This window comes from Dryas octopetala, chromosome 2 (genome assembly GCF_963921425.1).
Source record: "Dryas octopetala chromosome 2, drDryOcto1.1, whole genome shotgun sequence".
Classification (NCBI taxonomy): Eukaryota; Viridiplantae; Streptophyta; class Magnoliopsida; order Rosales; family Rosaceae; genus Dryas; species Dryas octopetala.
This window is the reverse complement of record NC_141367.1, coordinates 1,450,486-1,473,497: the sequence shown is the minus strand read 5'-3', so window position 1 is coordinate 1,473,497 and position 23,012 is coordinate 1,450,486. Positions and strand designations below refer to the sequence as shown.

The window sequence follows — 23,012 nt, the reverse complement described above, 5'->3', positions numbered from 1 at the left end:
TATTTTGTTAATTTGAGAACAGATAGAGGAAGGTAGAACTTCAATTTTGGAGTATATGGCCGGCCTTATAGTACAGGTCTGATGCAACATCAACTAAAATCTTGCATGTTTTTGTGGCTTTGCAGTCTGATCAATATATGGCACCAATTAAAAGGGTTAACTACTACACATTATATACCTAACATAGGACAGCTAAAAAGCATCCTTTATGATCATCGAAGACGTTTCCTCTATTTCTCCGATCAATGAGGACATTTTTTAAGCATCCTAAAATTTAGATAAAACGTTCTCTAATTGACGTTAAAATACTAAAAAAACACTTTATACGTCCTTAATATTTTGAGAAGAACTTACATGTCCCCGTGATAGGGACATGTGTCATCCCCTCTCTCTCTCTCTCTCTCTCTCTAAGTGTGATACCATCTGTCCCTATCATGGGAACATGTAATTAAGTTATTCTCTAATATTTTTACTAAATGTTTGCATTGTGTTGACTTGCTTAATATTTTTACAGAAACTGCCCCATCGATCTGAAGGAAGCAATGTCAAGTGTAATATTTGCACCCCCAAGATGTACGTGCAGACATACCAGAACTCATGGATGTTCGCAAGCATTTTGCAGACATACCAGAGCTGTGATTTTCCCTTGTAAATGGTTTACATTAGTCTAGCTAGACTCTACACTACTGTCTGATTGTCTGATCAAACACAATTTGGATGAGACTCTGAGTGAGGAGACTTATTATACCCAAAGTAACGTCACAAGCCTACAAGGATCACACACATCAAACACAATGTAAGAAATGTGATCAATAGACACTAATATGGTCTAATTAGTCGAAAAATAGTAAAATACCAGCTGATAATTTGGTTATTAAACTTATTAAACTTATTATTATTATTATTATTATCCTTTTTATCTCAAGGAGGGGACTCAATTTAGGAGGAAATTAAAGCGTGTGACGGACCAAGGGTGACCTTTACCTAACCAAGTGATAATAATAATAATAATAAATAAATCAAAACAGAAAGCTTGTGAGACGAAACCCACTTGCTAGAGTTTAGTGCATGCTTTCACAGTCTCTTTTAGTATATACTAGTAATTGTAACCGCACGCTGCTGCGGGTGTGGAAAGCTTGTAAAATATGCATATATCTATAAAACTAAAATATAAGAATATTTACATATATATGAAAATCTAAATATGTCTGTAAACACTGACATTAATGTTTCTTAACTAAGCTTCATTTACAAAATGTGGATTCATGACCCCATCAATGTCTCCTCGAATTCTACCTCATTTTTTGGAATTTTTTTTCTTCTCATAACCCCATTTTCTTGACAACTTTGTTCCACAGCTTCAGCAGCAGTGTTCAAAGGCAGCACCATGTCATAGCCAAACATGCTTGTTAGATAGTCAGCAAATACTGGAAATCTATCATTATAGAAGGCTCGAGAACTAAGGGTGAGCCTTTCTAGCTGTTCTTGTAATGTCTTCATGATCTTTGGATCACAATGTCCCTACACAACACGAAGCTATCTGTTAGAAGATGGAAAACATGTGGGCATGCAATAAAAAAAATTATTAAAAAGAGGGTATGAGCAACTGCAATAAATCTACTTTAGAAAAATGGAGTTTTTCATATGAACTTCATTGGGATTACATTGAGTCTGATTTAAAGAAGAAAGCCACTGCCACATTACTAATCAGTTAGAAAGGAGACAACATTGGAATGCAAAAAAGGAATAGCAATGTCATGGTTTTTTATTTAGTTTTTCTGATGTGCTTTTTGGAAAGTTTTTGTCATTTCATGTGGCTCATATGGTAGAGATAAAGTTTTTGTCACTGTGTCTGTGCATGTGTTTTTGTGCGCTAGTGTGCATGAATATTGTAACATTTTTACTAATCAAGAAAACAGTTTTATAACTTTTTCAGCTTACTATGGTTTTACAATATGTATGCAACTCTTAAACTGTTGTATACTCTTCCTTGGAGACTTAGGTTCATAGTAGTTATGAGAGCTGTATGTGTCGGTTTGAGAGTCCATATGTGTTTGGGCTTTATATTGACTGTCCTTACCAGTTTTGGTTTTTAATAGGTGTTCCTATATAAGTCAGTTTAGGATTTCTTCTTTCTTCTCTCTATATAGTGTTGCAATGTCTTCCTTCATTAATGAATGAGAATAAGGTTTGAAGTCGCACTCTTATATTAGTTTGTTCACAATAGTAAAAATATAGCATTTTCTTCTTCTTCTTTTTTTTTTTGGCCCCTCAAATTTGAGCATTGTGTTGTAAAGCATGTTTAACAGAGAAAGATAAAGAGTGTGGCCAACTCCAACTTTTTAGCTAGGTACTTAATGATGCAGGTTAAGTAATTGTATTTGGCTCTCATGAGTCTAGTGACGCCACCAGGCCAGTAAAGAGGGAAACTAAAAGGATATAGACCATTCACATAAATTGAAAAAGAAAAAACAATTTTAATTTGAGGAGGAGTTTAAATAATTATATATATTATATATAGGTAAGAGATATTTACCATTGACCATAGCATTGTTTTTATCTGGTTGGACCGAACTACAACCATGTGATGCAACCTTCATGATTTCAAACGCTTCACTCTCCAGAATTTTTTGATCTGTTGATCAATAAAGAATGCTAGAAAAATTCAATCATCACATCTCCAAATTTTATCAAAATCAATACAGATTTCCTTAAAAGAAATAAATTAAAACATAAAAAACTTTAAAATGAGATACATAACCTAAACCTATCAGAATATGTAACATAGAAGTCGTTGCCAAAATAAGTTCTATGATGTCATTGTAGAGAAATATCTACATAAATACAATGCCATCCAAGCAAGTACTGATTATTGGTTAAAGCAAATTAATATCTTGCATTTTTCCTTGTTTGTAGAAACTAAAAAAGAAAGCAAATTGAAGATTATAAAATAATGTCCTGTTATTGATAAGAAAGATGAAAGAGAGATGTGCCTAAAGCGGCATGCAAGCAAACTGTGCACGCTAAGAGAAAAGGGGAGATGTTCGCAATTACTACCACAGGAAAGCCGCTCCCCTACCCCTATCTCTAAAGGGGCCCGTCACTTTTCTTGGCTTAGGCTTCCAACTGAACTTACTTTATGGCCTTGCCGCCCGCCGCTAGCAGAAGCTAAGCGCTTGAAAAGCGCGCTAAGAAACATTGCTTCTGTCGGCCTTTCTGTGCAAGTTGTGCAACAGTCTCTTCCACCGTCCGGGCTCCCTTTCCTCCCTATGCTATGCTCCCCCGGCGCAGGCCTACCACGCTTCGCGCCTGCGGCGTTTTCGCCAGACGGTCTTTGCCAGCAGTGGCGAAAACGCCAGACCGTCTGGCGAAAACGCTTCGTGCCATCCTCCCCGCTGGCTGTATGGGCGGGTTGTCCCTCGCTGCTGCGTTCTGTTAGGCTATGGATTACAGGAACAAATGTAGTTGAATGAGACAGCAGGCGGGTTACACGTTCCACTGCGGACGACAGGAACATAAAGAGCTTGCTTTTTGACCTGAATAGTCCTTCCAGAAGGATCTGATTGGCATCTAGGCTCGTTAATAAGCTCCCAGGCCACGGGTGTTGGGTCATCTTTATAATGAACTCTAGTATAGCTGTTATATCTGTTAAGAACAGTCTGCAAAATGGTAGATGCAAATTAGAACTGAAAATCCTGTGCATCACATCTCATAAAAGAGGAAAGGCTTATCACCATCATAGACTGTTATTCCTTCACAGTAATCATTTCCAGACTTGGAAAAAAGATGATCACGACAACGTCCCTCGCTCAGTCAGAACCGAGAAAAAAAGATAAATGAAAAAAAAAAAATCAAATAAAAATCTGTGGCTCACCTTCGCTGCGCAAACAGTCGATCCGATTGAGTTCCTCAACAACCCAAGATGTAATCAGAAGAAGACCAGATTGATGTGTCTGGTTAGAAAAGAATGAGAGCAGATAGAGAGAGGCAGACCGGATCTATGTGCCTGGGATGCGACCGGAAAGAGAGAGAATGGAAAAAGTAAATGACCAAAGTGGGCTTTGAGTACTGGTGTGGTGTAGTTAGACTCTCTGATGAAGTGCGGTGGTGTCTGGAGGTGGAGGGACCCGGCGGTGGAGACTGAAGATCGAGTGAATCTGGAGAGTATGGAGATTGAGTGCGGCAGAGAGATGAGAGATCGAGTGAGTCGGAGATGAGATGAGGGAGTGTCGGAGTGAGAGAGAGATCGCACAGCCCTATCTCTCCTCTCTCTGTCTCTTTCTCTATCTGTAAACTAACCCAAAACCCCTTTCCTTCTCCACAACCCTCTCTCTGTCTCTTACTCTCTCTATCTGTAATCTAAACCAAAACCAACCAAACCTTATCCCAGGTGAATGACCAAAAAGGGCAAATCCAACCCCACTATTCTCACAATGGCAAGCAGATCAAAAAAAAAAAATAGATGTGAGGGGAAACAGAAGAGGAGCACAACGATGGCAAGGGGCATAAAAAAATCGAAAAGGCAGGGGCAAAAATGAAAGAGAGAGTGAAATGACTAAAACGGGCCCAACTTATTCCACAAATTACAATGGAAAGCAACTGAAATAAAAAACCAGAGGGGCAAAACGGACTTTTCAGTGAACAGTCTATAAACAGTAGACCTCTTCTCACCGTTTAGTATATATACAATTTACAACTTCAATCCCTTTGTTTCAAGCCAGAAAATATTTTGGGTACATCTCTCTCTCTATCGATCATATGTAATCATAATACCAATTTGCAACCATGTGAACGTTATTTTTGTGGTTTTCATTTTTTTAAATATGATAAATCTCCTGTTTGCCTTGAGTACTATTACCTTGTTTTTATCATTTTTTTGTTTTGATTTGTCGAAACCATATATATCACTGATACACTGGTAGCTCTATATAGATCGAATATGGCATATTGGAATTTGTTAGCTGAAAAACGAATAGAATTTGTAACCGTTTATATAATACTACAAATTTATTCTCGATTTTTTTTTTGGAGTTATGGTTTTTAATTTTCAGATTTAATAGGAGGAGGAGGTTACTTGGGGTTTGGGTTGCCTATAAAACTGGTCACCCTACTTCACAATTGATATACTACTATAATTTCTTTCTCTACCTCTCTTATATCTTTCAGCTTTGTTATTTTTCATCTTGGAGACTAAAATATTGTTAATTTCACTTCAAAAATATTTATAGAATTCCAGTGATTGCCTGCCTAGGCTTGAAGTTGAAGTGTACCTGAAAGTTTGAATTCTAAAACTAGCTTCATTCTCTAGGAGGATTTTCAGAATTCTTGTGCACCAGAGAAGCAATGGAAGACACTACAAAGCAAGTGATTACCAATAACTCGAACCCAACTATGTTGCAGAGCAAGGGGTTGTATGAGGTACTGTCCATAGTTAGTCTGCCTAATTTTTTTTTTTTTGGTCTAAAGCTAGTCTGCTTAATTGGAATATATTGTCTATATGCAAGAATTTACAATTAAACTGGTCTTCTCATTGATGTGACAGTATATATTGAACACTAGTGTGTACCCACGAGAATCAAATCTTCTAAAGGAACTGAAGATTGCTTCTACATAAGTCTCCAAATTTCTAACTACTACGCCAAAATGATGGTGCAATCAGATTACAAAAGTTAAAGTTTGCATGTGAAGAGAGAGATCGACACACAAAGTGTATATATTGTGATGACCACCACACTAAATTGTCGTCTAACCATTTTATTGTGCAGGGCTTTCATGGGTGCAGCAGCTGATGCAGGTCAATTAATGGCCATGATCTTGAAACTGGTGAATCCCAGAAAAGCACTTGAAATTGGAGTTTTTACTGGATACTCTCTTCTCCTCACAGCTCTTACGATTCCTGATGATAGCAAGGTTGGTAACTTGGTGTGTGTATTTACGAGACAGTCTAGCAAGATAAGATACTTATCCAAATTCACACTCTTAACAACATAAACATCTTACGTTATATAATATATATATTTTATACACATCAACTAACATACATGTCTACCTACCAACAAAGTTATAACGCATCAATGCAGCTTACAGCCATAGACATTGATCGAAAAGCATACGAAATAGGCTTGCCAGTTATCAAAAAAGCTGGTGCGGAACACAAAATCAACTTTATTGAGTCCCCAGCTCTGCCTATTCTTGATAAACTCCTACAAGAGGTAAGGAGAGAAGAGTGGTACTTTGTATTTGGATTCATGTCTTAAATTCCAAGTATTTGAAGATTGTTGCTGCTTCAATCTTCATGCATGTTTTGCTGCAGCCAGAGCAGGAAGGGAGTTTTGACTTTGCTTTTGTTGATGCGGACAAGAACACCTATTAGAATTACCATGAAAGGCTTAGAAGCTGATTAAGGTTGGTGGGATAGTTATCTATGATAACACACTCTGGGGAGGAACAGTTTCTTTGCCTGAAGAGGCTGTTCCAGAGGCCAAAGGGGAATGTAGGCAGTGTGCAATTGAGTTTAATAAATTGGTTTCCGCTGACACTCGCGTTGAGATATCCCAAGTTCCAGTGGGTGATGGGATCACAATCTGCAGCAGGATTCACTGAATTAAAAAGTGAAGCGCAATATTATATTTCCAAATGAATGATTATAGAAAAAATAAATCTTGTACCTCAAACTTCTTGTAACAGCCTTATATACCTCGGTTGAGATGAATGAAAACCATTCAGTTTAAAAAATTACAATTCTAAATCCTTTTCTCCCATTAAGTTGTGCAAGCTTGATAACAGACAAAAATAATAATTAAAGTCAAAACAAGCTGTTAATTGGAGAAAGCTAACTGGCTCTAAGCATCATCAGTTAGCATATCAATGATTTAATAAAATGACAAAGATATTGCAGCAGCATCCATATCACATCTTTCTAAACATACCTTAACCCTCTCTTCTTCATTGGTATCCATAATATATGTCATATACCTAACATAAATGACATGATCAATGTCAACTAAGAGTAATCAGAAAACAGAATTGCAAACTGCATATGTAATGATCCATTGATGGATAAGATTATATATATATATATATATATATATATATCAGATAATATGTGTTACTGCAATTTTGAACTAAACAAAATAGTAATGAGAGAACACAGTGTGAAAACAAAGAGAAGGGAAGGAGAGAGAACAATATGAGATACCCCAAAAGAAATGTTGGAACCATTTTAAGGATTTTTATAGCCAAAAACAAGAGAGAATTGTTTACTTCAATTTATCTGGGATACGTATAAGTGCATGGTTCCATAGAAACAGAGTTAAATAAAAACAATTAACAAAGGCCTCTTACAACTCAAATCATGTAAAAGCATAAACTTGCATGTTTTTGCTCTGAAGTAATAATCTGCATCCAAAACACTGCGTAGAACCATTTCTTTGAAAGGTACAAGGAAAGCAATGTATACAAGTTTACATGTTATATGCAAATCTTCGGTTCTCATTCTCTACTCCAGAGTAGATGATTTTTGACAAGTCAAAACCGTGAGGCATAAGGTGTCTAGCTTCCATCTCAATGCATAATGATTTTACCAATTCTTCTTTCCCGCATCGGCAAAGTCCTAGACATAAATCAGATAAGATGCCTGAATCAAGAACAATAGATCTCTCAAACGTTTCTTTCAAGACTTGGACTGCTCCATCAAAATCCCTATTATTGCAAAAGGCAGATATCAAAATCTTTAAAGTATGCTCATCAGGATGATAACCACTCCTTATCATGCTTTGATACAACTGAAAGGCACGATCAGAGTTCTTTCTAACACACTGCCCGCCAATAAGGGCAGAAAAGGTTGAGGCATTTGGGACTAACTTCTTTTTATCAAGTTCTTTAACCAGATATGCAGCTTTCTTTGTCTTACCCTCCTTGCACAGTCCCAAAATCAAGGCATTATAAGTCAGGATATTAGCATTAACTTGATTCCTTGACATCTCCTCAAAAAGCCTATTGCCCATCTCACTATTACCCACTTGGCTATACCCATTTATCAAAGTATTGTAGGTTACTGTATTAGGAGCCACATTGACAGCTTTCATCTCACTAAAAATTTTACTTGCTTCTTGTACTTTTCCTTCCTTACAAAACCCATCAATAAGTGTGTTAAAAGTTACCACATTTGGCTGCAATCCATTCTTCACCATCAAGATTTTGAACTTCAAGGCCAAGCTCAGAAGACCCTTATCACAATGTCCTGCAATCAGTGTATTATATGACACAACAATAGGATTAAAACCAATGCTCTCCATCTTCGCAAGGACCTCAATAGCCTTCTCTAATTTTCCCAATTTACAATAAGCAGACATAACCATATTAAGCGTATAAACATTAGGCGAAATCCGACAACGCTGCATTTCTCTATAGAATGCCAAAGCAACATCAGCTCTATGTAAATCAAGCAATGAGCTCACATACGCATTGCAAGACTCAACTGTTGGGAAAAATCCATAATCCTTCATTCGACAAAAGGTGTCTGTGGCATTCCTAAATTTCTTCATATGCGCAAAAGTCTTGAAGAGCGAATCAAAAACACGAGGAGAAGAATCACATAAGCGATACGAATACAGTATAGCTTCAAACAACTTGGAAGGAAAATCTATCGAGCCCGACACAAGAATCTTCCTCAAAATTGATTCCGCGGATTTGAATTTCCGGTATTTCGTGAGAATGTGGAGAATCATGGAATGTGTTTCAAGGGTATGTGAAGTGGGTTTTTGAGTTCCAACCCAGTTGAAAAATTCAAGGGAGAGAACATGGTCCTTCTGAATCTTCAGAAATATATGTTTCACTCTGAAAGCAGTTAGACCATTGGACAAGGAATTAAGCTTAGCCCAGTCAGAGTGTATTAGGTGGCTGTTTGCAACATTAACAAAATCAAGGTCTTGCCCTTTGGGTTCAGGAATTGTTCTGTGGGGTATGGGAAGTGGGTTCCAATTCCTTTTTTCCAATTTCCCAAAAGTTGTGGGGTTTACAAAGGTGGCTTCTTTTGCAATTGAATGGAGCAAAACAGAAAACTGACGAATTGGGAATTTATTCATGCTTTTCTACAGCACCATATAAAATGGGGTTTTCTGTTTAGGTTTGTTCGTTGATCAATTTGACAGTTGCTAACTTGCTATCAACTTTTGACCTACTGATCCAGAAAATTGAAATGAAGTGCAGCTGGGTCTTGATTAAATCCATTGAACAAAGATCATGGAACTTGAAAAAGAGAAATGGAGACCCACTAACCTTGATGAAGGCAGAGGATGAAGAAAATGGTGCAGAATGAAGCTCTGACTCTGCTTCACTGAGGCATCGTAGCAACTAGCAAATGAGAGGGGGTGGGGCGAGTGGCGGGGTGGGCGTGGTGCGGTTCGGTTCGTCCCGGTTCACCCCCAGAACCGTGCACCGCGCCGGACGTTCCTAAACGGTGCGGTTCGGTGCTAAAAACCGGAAAGGGAGGAGAAAAACCAAACCAAACCAGACCATTCAAGGTGCGGTGCCGTTCTCCACCACGGTTCTTCGAGTCTTCGACAGAGATGAGAGGCAAGAGTCGAGAGAGTGATTGATGAGTGACTGAGAGCTGCAATTACACAAAAATCCCCAAATTTCAGAGTGAGAATGAAAGAGATGAGAGGGTGAGATATGAGAGACGAGAGAATGAGAGGTGAGACTTGAGAGTGAGAGACATACCTGTTCAGTTGGGAAGCCTGCGACGGTGCGACAGTGCGACGGTGCGAAGCCTTCGAGTCTTTGACGGAGATGAGAGGCGAGAGGCGAGAAAGTGAGAGAGAGAGGGCGGCGCGAGAGACTGTGACAGTGACGAGGTTTCGAGAGGAATGAGGATGGGTCGCTGGGTCACTGCTAGACCCGCCAAAATTTGCGGGTTTGGGTTTGGGTTTGAGCTAATTGGGTCATGTTCAAATCGTGTAGATCTGATAACAACTCGTTTAGGTAACAGGTTGTTGTATTTGTGTTAACGTGCAAAACCCATTAAGACCCAATAAGAATAAGAGCATTTAAATAATTTTCTACACTTAATAAAAAGTCAAAATATCCTAACCCTAATCTAATTCATTTAGTTTCACTTACACTCAGCCGCCTCACCTTATCTCTTTGGCTCTTTGCGAAATGCGATCTCTCATCTCTCTCAGCCTTAGCCTCCAATCTCCATGGACCTTTAGCCTCCATCGACCCAGCTGCCAATATCTCTCTCTTTCTCTTCTTATTCCTCTGAGATCTCACTTTGCAATCGACCTCACACAGAGCTACACACAGAGTCTTTATCTCTACCTCTACCAACCCCAGCATCGTCGTCTCAGCCTTCATTGACATCAATCCAGCTGCCATCTCTCTATTTCTCCTGTCCCTCCCTCTACGATCTGACTCTGCAAGTTTACAATCGACCCTTAGTCTCTGCGAGCTGCACACAAAGTCTTACTCTCTCTCTCTGCGATATCTCCCTCCCGCGTCTCGACCCTCAGCCCAACTCAAAGCAACATTATGGCTTGCTCTTTAGACTTGATATGATTTTGATCTCTATCTTTTTCCCATAAAACCAAGTACATATTGATGATGATAATGACTGCTCCTAATATTCTGAGTGAGCCAAATATCAACTCAGACATCAGCTTAACCAGAATGTGTGTGGGGTGAGGGGTGTTTGTGTGTGTACATGTTGCTTGCAATTAAGTTGCAAGTCTGACATAAACAGTGATTCTGTGCAGTCTTTCGCCAAGAATGAAGTATGCTACAATTGCCACCAATAATGTTGGAATGGGAGTGAACATGGTCACAAAAACTGGACCCTTTTGTTTTGTGCACCACAGTTGAATGAAGATTGTTATACCTGAGCATACAATTCTCACTAGTTTATCATCATAAAATTTAATATTAATAGCTATAATTAGTAAATTAGAATTCTACTAATATCGTAATTTTACTTACTAGTATTAAAATTTAGCTTATGATGAATATATTTATATACAAAGTAGAGTTTATATATATGCATTTCAATATTTGAATGGAATTGATTGGAGTATTTCTGGCTAGCCACCTAGATTTTACGAGTTCAATATTTGAATGGAATTTGTTAATCTGGTTTTTTTGTTTTTATATATAACTAGCTTATTAAATGATCAATGCAGATGAATCCTAGTCCTACAAGTAATCCTGATGAGGAGTCTGATGAAGTTTCAGTGAAAAACAATGTGAGTCAAAGTGCTGAAAAATGTAGAAGATACAGTAGATAAAAGCCCAACAAAGAAAAGGGCAAGAGGTATAGCAGTAGGTAAGCGTAAATTAAGATCTCCTGTTTGGACTTTGTTTGAACCATTGCCTATGAAACCAGATAAAAAAAGCGTGCTAAATGTAGACAATGTGGTGTGATATATATATATATATAGGGATTAATGTCATCTTGCTCCCCAGACTAATACACATGTATCAGTTTGCTCCCCAGACTTCTAATTTAGAAAATTAAGGACCCTTATTTTTTCAATTTTGTCAATTGAGGTTTTTCCATCAATTTACACATTTTTCATCTAAAATGTCGGGATGATAAACCAAAATTCAGCAAGAAATAAAAGAGGGAAAAATGATAAATGAGGAAAAAATGATAAGATCTAAATGGAAGGAACCATTTTGCCCTCAAAGATTTGGATGAAAAATGTGTAAATTGACGGAATAACCTCAATTGGCAAAATTGAAAAAGTCAGAGTCCTTAATTTTCCAAATTAGAAGTTTGAGAAGCAAACTGATACAAGTGTAATAGTCTGGGGAGCAAAATGGTATTAATCCCATATATATATATATATGATAGTCAATGTGGGACAGGTAATATGTTGAGTCACATGAAAAATTGTCCTAAGAAAACACATGGTAATTTGCAGCAATTAATGTTATCACAGTCTGGATTGTGTTCCCCAAAATTTGATCATGAGAAATTTAGAGATTTATTAATAGAAGCAATTATCAAACATGATTTACTTTTTAGCTTTGTTGAATATAAGGGCATTAGAGCTTTATTTGCATATATATCTCCTGATATCAAGTTGCCTTGTAGAAATACTGTTAAGGCATGTGTTTTAAGGATGTTCAAAAGGGAAAAACTTAAACTTGGTAATTTATTAAGTATGGTTCTAGGAAGGTCTGATTTATGGACCTCTTTGACCACTGATGGATACCTAACTCTTACAGTCCATTTTGTTGATCAAGAATGGAGATTGCATAAAAGGATTTTAAACTTTTGTCATATGCCCCCTCCACATACTGGTGTTGCTTTGTGTGAAAAAATTAATTCATTATTGACTGATTGGGGGATTGAGAAGAAATTATTATCTATTACTTTGGATAATGCTTCTGCAAATGATTGTTTTGTTGATCATTTGAAAAATCAATTGAACTTTAGAGGTCTACTATTATGAATGGTAAATTCATTCAAGTTCGCTGCTGTGCTCACATTTTAAACTTGATAGTTCAAGAGAGACTTAAAGAAATTGATCCCTCTGTTTTAAAGATTCGTGAGTGCATCAAATACATAAGGGGTTCAGCTGGGAGGAAACAAAAGTTCTTTGAATGTGTTGCACAAGTAGGGATAGCAGGTAATGGGAGAGGCTTAAGACAAGATGTGCCTACTAGGTGGAACTCAACCTATACCATGCTTGACAGTGCACTTTTTTATCAGCGTGCTTTTATCAATCTAAGATTAAGTGATTCAAGTTTCATTTTTTGCTCTTCTACAGAAGAGTGGGATAAAATAGGAAATATTTCAAAAAAATGGATGTATTTTTATGAAGTTACTTAATTATTTTCTGGAACAAAGTACCCCACATCAAATTTATTCTTTCCTAAAGTGTTCATAATCCAACATAGTATCAAAACAGCCATGGAAGATAGGAATGATTTCATGAGAAGGCTGAGAACTTCTATGAACTTAAAGTTTGAAAAGTGTTGGTCAGATTACAGTTTAATTCTTGCAATTGCAATTATTTTGGATCCTCGATCGTTATAAATTGCAGTTTGTATAATAGGCTTATACCAAACTTTATGGTCAAGATTCTTATGAATTCAAAAGTGTTAGTGACACATTGTCTTCTCTTTTTGATTTGTACATGGATAATTTGTCTCATCTTGTTAATTCAAATCGTCTAAGGAACGAGACAGCTAGTCACACGGAAGATGGAGACACCATCTTTGAGGTAATTGTTGGTTTTCTTTATATAATTCATAATTGCTTGTCTGATAATTGTTTGTCTTTTTTTAGAAGTGTTTGTTTGATAATTTCATGTTTTTTATAATCCTTTGTAGGATTTTGATAATAGTTATAATAGTGGTGTAACATCAAGTACAAAACTGAATTGGATAAGTATTTTGATGAAGAAAGGCTAGACAGAAAGCAAGAGTTAGATGTTCTTTCTTGGTGGCAAATGGAGCAATTTCGTTATCCTATACTTTCTAATTTAGCTTGTGATGTGCTAACAATTCCTATTTCCACTGTTGCAGTCGAATCAGCCTTTAATATTGGTGGTAGAGTACTAGATTAATATCGCAGTTCATATATTATTGCCTAAAACTGTTCAAGCTTTGTTATGTTCTCGAGATTGGATTTTTGGCAAGGGAGGTAAATTTTACATACTATTATACTGTTATGTTTCTTTTTTATTCTCATAAAGTTATATTTGTAATTGGTGTTTCTTTTTATGCTTAGTTTTTGATAAAGAACAAGTTGACTTGGAAGTACTTAGTGAAGATGTTTTCAATTTGACTATTGAGGATAGTGGAAGCAGATCTGAACAATGTTCTAATACCATTTATGTTGATGATTGATGAAAGGTGCTATATTTTTATTGTTGTGGCTGTAATTTATATGAATTTCTATTGATTGCTGGAATTGAAAGGTTATGTATCACATATATGTTTTGTTTCAAGGGAGAATTAGAGAAGTTCTTGGTGTGGCAATGTGGCATTAATCATTCCTTGAAGTGGTGTTCTGTTTATGACTGGAAGATTGTGTTAGAGAATTAGAGAATTTTGGGTTGTTTGTGGAACATTGGGTTAAATTTTATTTCACCTTAAAGTGGTGTTCTGTAACTCTGTAAGACTGTTACTTCTGTTTCAGGGGAGAATTAGAGAATTTTGGGCTGTGTATTTGGGAACATTGTGATAAACTTCGGTTTGGGCGGTTTCTTTATTTTGGAACATTCTATATATTATTGAATTTTGTTTTGGGCTGTTATTTATTTTAGAATATTGCATGTATTGAATTTTTGGCTGTAATTTTTGTAAGTATTGCAAGATATATATTAATTATAATTTTGTTTAAAAAATATTAATTTTCTTAACACGTAGAACGGGTCGTGTCGTGTTTATTCGTTTTAATTCTTGTCGTATTTACTTAATGGGTCGTGTCGTGTCAACCTGTTAAGCTTAACGGGTCATGTCGTGTTTGACACGAACCCACAAAAAATGACCCGTTTGCCAAGTCTAGTCATTGCATCACTAGGTTTAGATTTGTGTTTTACTGTTTTAGTGAATTAAATTTCTGATTTTTGTCGTTTTGGGGTTTAGAACTTTAGGGGGTTTTATTTGGAGTTTTATCTTTTTATTACATTTACATATGTTTTAATGTTTTATAATTTATATAAAACATATGTTTTGGGGTTTGGCTAGATTGGGGTTTCGTCTTTTTATTACATTTACATATGTTTTAATGTTTTATAATTTATATAAAATATAAATTTGAGGGTTTTGCCATATTGGGGTTTCGTTTGGGTTTGGTCTTTTTATTACATTTACATATATTTTTAATTTTTTAATATTTTATAATTTATATAAAACATATGTTTTGGGGTTTGACCATATTAGGGATGGGGACGTGGGGTCGGTCCTTGAGGTTTTGTTCCTGGCTTTTTTCTTAAAAAAATTTGTTTTGCATGTCTTTTCACTCTTTTGACTCTTTTATAATTTATAGTCTTTTAAAATTGGATTAAATTAAATATTTTATTTTAGGACAAACTACAATTTAGTCCCTAAAGTTTGCCTCTGATTATAAGTTGGTACTTCTAGTTTAATTTTCTTTGATTCATAACCCCAACTTCATTTTTTAGGCTAATAAAGACCTCAGTTAGAGCCCTTCGTCTAAACCCCATCAAGTGATGACTCAGTAGTGCACATGTAGCGCACTGCTAGATGCCAAATGGTTGGACGAGAATGCTTCCCGCCCAAACAAGCCACATTTAACCTAACTCCCCTTATTTCCTCCAAAACCTTTGGACACTTGGACTGACACAGTGCCACCTCAGATTAAAAAAAAAAAACCCCACCCAACTGCAAATTAATTAAGAGAACAAATTAAAAAAAAAAACCCTTAGAATTCCCAAACTTACACGCGATTATTCTTTCACATTTTCTAAAACTTCTTCATTTCCTCTAAAATCCAGATTTAAAATCCCTAAACCCAGTCGAAAAGCACTAAACTCCAAAGTTGCATGAACTCAAACCCAGATTCGTATATAGATCTGAGACGAAACACACCCAATCGAAGACAAAATAGTTTGAAATCCTTGAGTTTGAAAGTTGCGTACTTATTTGAAGCCCAATGGAGTGCAAATTACAGTTCATCCCGCGAGATGACCATAACCACGACATTCCCTATTATGGTAAGCAGTTGAAACCCAATATTTATGTTAGCATATAACATTTTTATTGACAGAAAACGTAACAGAGGTATTAATTTGACACAAAATGAAAGTTGAGGTACTTTTTTTGTAAGTTTTCAAAATTAAAGTACTAATTTGAAAAAACATGTAAAATTGAGATACTAAATTGTAATTTGCTCTTTGAAATTTGTACGTAAATACCTAAATTATTCTCATTACACACTCTTTTCAATGAAGGGCAAACTGCAATTCAGTACCTCAAGTTTGCCTCCGATTACAAGTTGGTACCTCCAGTTTAATTTTCAACGATTTAGTACCTCAACTTCATTTTTTTTGGCAAATAAAGACCTTCGTCTAAACCCCGTTAAGTGATGACTTAGCACACATGTGGCATATCGTTGAATGCCAAATGGTTGGACGAGAATGCTTCCTGCCCAAACGAGACACATCAGACCTAACTCTTCTTCTTTCCTCCAAAGCCTTTGGACACTTGGATTGATACAGTGCCACCTCAAATTAAAAAAAATAATAATAAAAACACAATTTAAGAAAAAAAAACCTACCCAATTGCACATTAATTAAGAGAACAAATTCAAAAAAAACCCTTACAATTCCCAAACTCACGCGATTAATCTTCCACATTTTCTAAAACTTCTTCATTTCCTTTAAAATTCAGAGTTAAAATCCCTAAACCTAGTCGAAAAGCACTCAACTCCAAAGTTGCATGAACTCAAACCCAAATTCGTATACAGATCTGAGACCAAACACACCCGATCAAAGACAAAATAGTTTGAAATCCTTGAGTTTGAAGGTTGCGTACCTATTTGAAGCCCGATGAAGCGCAAATTACAGTTCATCCTGCGAGATGACCATAACCACGACATTCTCTGTTATGGTAAGCAGTTGAAACCCAATATTTATGTTTCTCTTTGTGTGGGTTATGGTCTGTGTTGAAAAAATATGGGTTTTGCGGGCTTTATAAGGTGAGAGTAAAGGCTTGTATATGGGTTCTGGTCTGTGTTAAAAAAATATGGATTTCTCTGAATGTGGGTTCTGGTCTATGTTTGAATAAAGATTTGTATATGGGGACAGGTGAAAAGAATTTTTTATTTGTTGTGTAAGGTGCATGTGCTTGTCTGCTAGTGTATGAATAAAGTAGTAATGAAATCTTGTAAAGTAGTTTTAGAGAATCTACCAGATTGATACTGTAAGTTAAACCATGTGAAATGCATGACTGGTTGTTGGTGCGTGAAATAAAGGCATATAGAAACTGTTTGGTGGTCTAAGAAAGTGGGTGGAAAAATATATGGAAATGGACATGTGGTCATAACCCCAAAGTGCATGTGTTGACCACGTGATGCACCAAAATGATGCCAAAATTATAACCTTGAGCATAAACTGTATTGTTATTCTATGAATTGGTGTAGCTCTATCCATTTATGCAATTGAGCACATATTTTATTGGCTGTCTTTTTATTGTTAATATTGCAGCATCCCCATTAAACTTCTCAATTTGTATGGCTTATGATGGTGAAATGGGAACTAATGATTACATAGGGGGCAAAATCAAGTGGTTCGATTAGTTGGACAAGGACTTAGTGAGTTTAACAACCATTGATGATATGGTAGAGCATCTGGGATATACTGGCACTTTTGTGGAATACTATTATAAGGAGTCAAACCAACCATTCTCACAATGGTTGACAAGGATACTATGAGATAATGATGTGCAAGGGATGTGTAGGTTTATGACTGAGGAAGTTGGCACAATTGAAGTCTTTTTTGCACCCTTAACCCCTGAAGAAGCACGAGGAAAGAACATGCCATATGTGGACTCCATATATGAGCTGTCATGCACTGTGGTCCTTGAGGAAATAGAAGGTGATGATGAAGTTGAGCAACAACAAAAGTAGCAGGTGCAACCAATGCACCAATCTAAGGCAAGGTTGTACATTGAACCTACTCATACATATGAGAGAGAGATTGCAGGTGCTCCAATTGCTAAAGAGAGAGAGCCTGAACTTGCTCTAGAGATTGGAGAGAGAGACAATGATGCTGCATTAGAAAATGAAGAGAGAGATACTGAAGTTAGTGTAGAAAGAGACACACACTATGACATGGATGCATGGTGCCACAAAATCCTCTACCTTCTTATGCCTGAGAAACCTTAATGCGTCCATGACATGGATGTATGAGATTGCAGTCGACTGCCACCTTCTGCCTGAACGTGTATGATTGTCCAAAATCAACAATATACTGACCACTCACACCAGAGTCCACTTGATATCTATTCCCCTCATTCCAAGCAATTGTACAAATTGAACTTGCTTTCTTGTTCTCCTCCACATTCTTATTAACCTTAGGGCAAACAATGCCACAATATGCCAACATCTTATCTCTTTTAACTTGTATCCTCTTCATCAGTATTGTCCGGATCATTTCCATCATAGTAAGTAATGGCTTCCCCCTCACATTGAGAATCACATAGTTGAAGCGACATAGGTTGTTTAACAACATATCACACTTAGGGCTCGTGTTAAAATTAGATCTACTTCATTCTGTTGTAGGCCTTTTTAGCAACCACTTCAATGCATCCTCACTCAAACTCTTGACCTATTCTATAGCTTTCAGAAAAATGTGGCTCAATAGTGACCCTTGCACACTTCCACAATGCATCCTTCATTTCCTTTCCTTTGTGCTCAAGCTTGAAGTTGGTGTACAAGTGCCTTACACAAAACCTATGATGCACATTTGGAAGAAGCTTATGACAAACAAGAATTAATCCCTTATGCTTGTCAGAGATGAAGGTCCAATGCTGTTGGTTCTCAATTTCAACATTATATGTCAATAGCTGAAGAAACCACTTCCAAGATTCTTTGTTCTCCATCTTAACACACACATAAGCAATCACCCATGTCTTTTCATTGGCATCCACTTCAACTGCAGAAAGAAGATGACCCCCATATGGACGCTTTAAGTGGCATCCATCCAATCCAACCAGAGGTCTGCATCCCCTCTTAAAACCCTCCTTGCAAGCATCCAAGCACATGTACAACTTTTGAAACATCCCTCCATCCAGATAAATCTTACATGTGTTGCAAGGATTGGTTCTTCTTATCTCTTCATAGTATTCCTATAATCTTGAATACTGCTCAGTATAGGTTCCCTCAACAATATTTATGGCCATAAGAAAACCCCTATAAGCCTGCCACTTAGACACATTGCACTTCTACTCTGTTTGAACAGTCTGGTGGAATGCATCAATTGGCCAAGTTGGGTTGATCTTGATCCTTTCCATATATGCCTCATAGACAACCTTCGTGGATTCATTTCGGTTGTCATGCATCCAACCACACCAGTGTGTCTTGCACATCTTCTTCATCTGAATTGAGTCATCATTGATCATTTTCCCAACTCTCATGAACTAGGGACAGTCTGTGGCATACACTACAAAAAGCTTCTTTGATTCATTCCTATTGAACTTTATCTCCCTATAATCATGCAGGATTGAGTACCTCTTCACTGCCTTTTTGAACACCACTGCATTACTGAACATTAACCCCTTTTCGAACTTTGGGTCTACTATATCAGTCTCTGGGTTAAAATTTGGTCATCTTCTTCTATGCCCTTCCCTATCCTCGTCTGCCTCATGCACACTGTATAGAGCATTTGAGTCATATGCCTCCTCCACATATGGGATATCATCAACACCTAAGTCATGACTGACAAACCTGGAAGGCTTATCATCAACTGTTGCATTTGGTTGTCCAGCATCTGGAACTTGAGATCGTGCCTCACGCTCTGCTTCATCATCAACAAACCTTATGAATTGAGTATAATCTACATCTGGAGGGTAATCTTCATCAATAAAGTCATCCCCTCCAGCCTCTGGATTTGGAGCTATATCAGTATGTGTATGAACATCCTCACCTTGAGAGGCTTGATGCACTTGATTACCTTGATCACCCTTAATGTCTCCCATGTCATTAAGACCACCACTGAAGTCACCAAACTCATAGTGTGTGTCTCTTTCTATACTAACTTCAGTATCTCTCTCTTCATTTGCTAATGCAGCATCAATGTCTCTCTCTCCAATCTCTAGAGCAGGTTTAGGCTCTCTCTTTCTCTTCAGCAATTAAAGCACCTGCAGTCTCTCTCTCATCTGTATGAGCAAATTCAATGTACAACCTTGCCTTAGATTGGTGCTTTGGTTGCACCTGCTACTTTTGTTGGCGCTCAACTTCATCATCACCTTCTATTTCCTCAAGGACCATAGTGCATGACGGCTTATATATGGAGTCCACATATGCCTTGTGCTTTTATAGTGCTTCTTCAGGGGTTAAGTATGCAAAAAAAAGACTTCAATTGTGCCAACTTCCTGAGTCATAAACCTACACATCTCTTGCACATCATCATCACATAGTATCCTTGCCAACCCTTGTGAGAATGGTTGATTTGACTCCTTATAATAGTATTCCACAAAAGTGCAAGTATACCCCAGATGCTCTGCCATATCATCAATGGTTGTTAAACTCACTAAGTCCTTGTTCAAATAATCGAACTACTTAATTTTGCCCTCTATGTAATCATTAGTTCCCATTTCAACATTATGAGCCACACAAATTGAGAAATTTGATTGAGATGCTGCAATTTTAACAATAAAAAGACAGTCAATAAAATATGTGCTCAATTGCATAAATGAATAGAGCTACAACAATTCAGAGAATAACAATACAATTTATGCTCAAGGTTATGATTTTGGCATCAAGTTTGTGCATCACGTGGTCAGCACATGCACTTTGGGGTTAGGACCACATGTCCATTTCCATATATTTTTCCACCCACTTTCTTAGACCACCAAACAATTTCTATATGCCTTTATTTCACGCACCAACAACCAGTCATGTATTTCACATGGTTTAACTTACAGTATCAGGCTAGTAGATTCTCTAAAACTACTTTACATGATTTCATTACTACTTTATTCATACACTAGCAGACAAGCATATGCACCTTACACAACAAATAAAAAATTCTTTTCACCTGTCCCCATATACAAACCTTTATTCAAACATAGACAAGAACTCACATTCAGAGAAACCCATATTTTTTCAACACAAACCATAACCCACACTAAGAGAAACATAAATATTGGGTTTCAACTACTTACGATAACAGGGAATGTCGTGGTTATGGTCATTTCGCAGGATGAACTGTAATTTGCACTTCATCGGGCTTCAAATAGGTACGCAACCTTCAAACTCAAAGATTTCAAACTATTTTGTCTTTGATCGGGTGTGTTTCGTCTCAGATCTATATACGAATTTGGGTTTGAGTTCATGCAACTTTGGAGTTGAGTGTTTTTCGACTAGGTTTAGGGATTTTAAATCTAAATTTTAAAGGAAATGAAGAAGTTTTAGAGAATGTGGAAGATTAATCGCGTGAGTTTGGGAATTCTAAGGGTTTTTTTTTTTTTTTTTGAATTTGTCTCTTAATTAATTTGCAATTGGGTAGGTGTTTTTTTTTTCTTAAATTGTGTTTTTATTTTTTTTATTTTTAATTTGAGGTGGCACTGTGTCAGTCCAAGTGTCTAAAGGTTTTGGAGAAAAGAAAAAGAGTTAGGTCTGATGTGTCTCGTTTGGGCGGGAAGCATTCTCGTCCAACCATTTGGCATTCAGCGATATACCACATGTGTGCTGAGTCATCACCTAACGGGGTTTAGACGAAGGTTTTTATTTGCCAAAAAAATGAAGTTGAGGTACTGAATCGTTGAAAATTAAACTGGAGGTACCAACTTGTAATCGGAGGCAAACTTGAGGTACTGAATTGCAGTTTGCCCTTCATTGAAAAGAGTGTGTAATGAGAATAATTTAGGTATTTACGTACAAATTCCAAAGAGCAAATTACAATTTAGTACCTTAACTTTACATGTTTTTTCAAATTAGTACCTTAATTTTGAAAACTTACAAAAAAGTACCTCAACTTTCATTTTGTGTCAAATTAATATCTCCGTTAAGTTTTCTATTAATAAAAACGTTATATGCTAACGTGGCAGAGATATTTTTGTCTTTTCATCTTCTATTTAGAAAAAAAAATGTTTCTTCCTCCCCCAACCCAACCCAGCCCCTACCCCTCCCCTCCACCCAGCCCCTACCCCTCAACCTCCCTCTGCTCCACCTCTGCAAGTCCCTCACACGCGCCCTCGCCTCCAAAATACTAGCCCTATTCTCCTCCGCAATAGACAACCCCTCCTCCGCCGACAACGACGACATTGACTTTTGGGACCTCGACTTCTGCTCCCAGCGTTCCCGCTTCTTCAATGACTACGAGACGACGACCGCCTTGACGTCGTTGCCTAAAATGTCGTCGATAAGGTCTACCTCATCCCCAACATATGTGTACGCGCTCTGCAACTCCAACTCTGACTTCGCTCGTCGTTGGCAAGTCTTGCATTGGATTTTATGGTTTTGTTTGTGTATTTTGTTTTGGATTTCAGGTGGAGGAAAGAGGTGCGGACCGAAGATGATCATGTAGGAGGGGTGTTGTACACTGTGTCATTAAGGCGACGACCGATGGGTTGAGGGGAGGGAGGCCTCTAGGTGGGGTGGGGTGGGGTGGGTGGAGAAGGGCGGGGTGAGGGCTGGGTGAAGGAGGGACTGGGTTTGGGGGGGAAGGGCGATGTGTCGGGGAGGGGCTGGGTTGGGGGGAGAGAGGTAGGGAGGGGGAGGGGGAAGAGAATTGCAGAAAGAAAAAATGTATTTTAATGTTTATTTATTGGCATAAATTCAATTTAGATATAATTATATATGCGCGCCATTTCAATGGGGTCCACAAACTCTAAAATATTTCAAATATACACCCGATTTACTATATAAATTGAAAAATGAAATTCCGTCCATTGATTTGTTAAGAGATCAGTTAAATGTCAGCTTGGTTTTTGCTGACAGGGATTAATTGACGACGTGGTGCCAACTCAGCATACCTTTCCTGCCAAATGAGTGACACATGTCCACCTGACACGGGCCCACACACTCATCACCTCTTTCCAGCTCGTCGAACGCTCTTCTGACCATTTAATCTCCCAAAAACATTATGTTTTCCCCCAAATTCGAATTTAAATCTCTTACCTATGTTTGACGAGCGAGAAAGAGATGATGGGTCTGTGGGCTTGTGTCAGGGGTTAGGTGGACAAGTGTCGCCGTGTCGCTTATTTTGAGGGAAAAGTTTGCTGAGATGACGCCACATCGCCAAGTAATCCCGGTCAGCAAAAACCAAGCTGGCATTTAATTGATCTATCAACGAATCAATGGACGGAAGTCTATT

The 23,012-nt window shown here is 37.5% G+C and overlaps 1 protein-coding gene, 1 long non-coding RNA gene and 2 pseudogenes across 4 annotated transcripts; 2 read left to right on the top strand and 2 right to left on the bottom strand.

The window, feature by feature from the left end:
- Positions 1–1,158: 1,158 nt before the first annotated feature.
- Positions 1,159–4,384, bottom strand: LOC147292392 (uncharacterized). 2 transcript variants are annotated; one of them, XR_015120439.1, is made up of 5 exons: positions 3,875–4,384; positions 3,537–3,659; positions 2,537–2,635; positions 1,622–1,692; positions 1,159–1,521 (listed from the first exon to the last, which is right to left on the bottom strand). It is a non-coding gene; the product is annotated as an uncharacterized LOC147292392 (long non-coding RNA). The 2 variants fall into 2 exon arrangements; XR_015120438.1 differs by lacking the exon at positions 1,622–1,692 and having other exon boundaries at positions 3,875–4,380.
- A 959-nt stretch (positions 4,385–5,343) lies between these two features.
- Positions 5,344–6,660, top strand: LOC147292391 (putative caffeoyl-CoA O-methyltransferase At4g26220; annotated as a pseudogene).
- On the bottom strand, positions 6,445–9,899 carry LOC147292390 (Tetratricopeptide repeat (TPR)-like superfamily protein). 2 transcript variants are annotated; one of them, XR_015120476.1, is made up of 5 exons: positions 9,724–9,892; positions 9,280–9,613; positions 6,930–6,975; positions 6,669–6,775; positions 6,445–6,584 (listed from the first exon to the last, which is right to left on the bottom strand). XR_015120476.1 is itself a non-coding variant. In XM_086232823.1 (5 exons), the coding sequence occupies exons 2-4, from the start codon at positions 9,084–9,086 to the stop codon at positions 6,728–6,730; spliced, it is 1,713 nt and encodes a 570-aa protein (XP_086088949.1). In that variant the 5' UTR covers positions 9,087–9,613; positions 9,724–9,899; the 3' UTR covers positions 6,445–6,584; positions 6,669–6,727. The 2 variants fall into 2 exon arrangements, 1 of the variants encoding a protein (XP_086088949.1); XM_086232823.1 differs by having other exon boundaries at positions 7,468–9,613; positions 9,724–9,899.
- A 712-nt stretch (positions 9,900–10,611) lies between these two features.
- Positions 10,612–13,857, top strand: LOC147292389 (zinc finger BED domain-containing protein DAYSLEEPER-like; annotated as a pseudogene).
- The last annotated feature ends 9,155 nt before the right edge of the window (positions 13,858–23,012 follow it).

Coding starts and splice junctions, on each gene's coding strand:
- LOC147292390 (XM_086232823.1), bottom strand. CDS start 9,086: ATGAATAAATTCCCAATTCGTCAGTTTTCTGTTTTGCTCCATTCAATT. Junction 6,976..7,467: donor CGAAGATTTGCATATAACAT/GTAAACTTGTAT, acceptor CATTTATGTTAG/GTATATGACATATATTATGG. Junction 6,776..6,929: donor ATGAAGAAGAGAGGGTTAAG/GTATGTTTAGAA, acceptor TCTGTTATCAAG/CTTGCACAACTTAATGGGAG.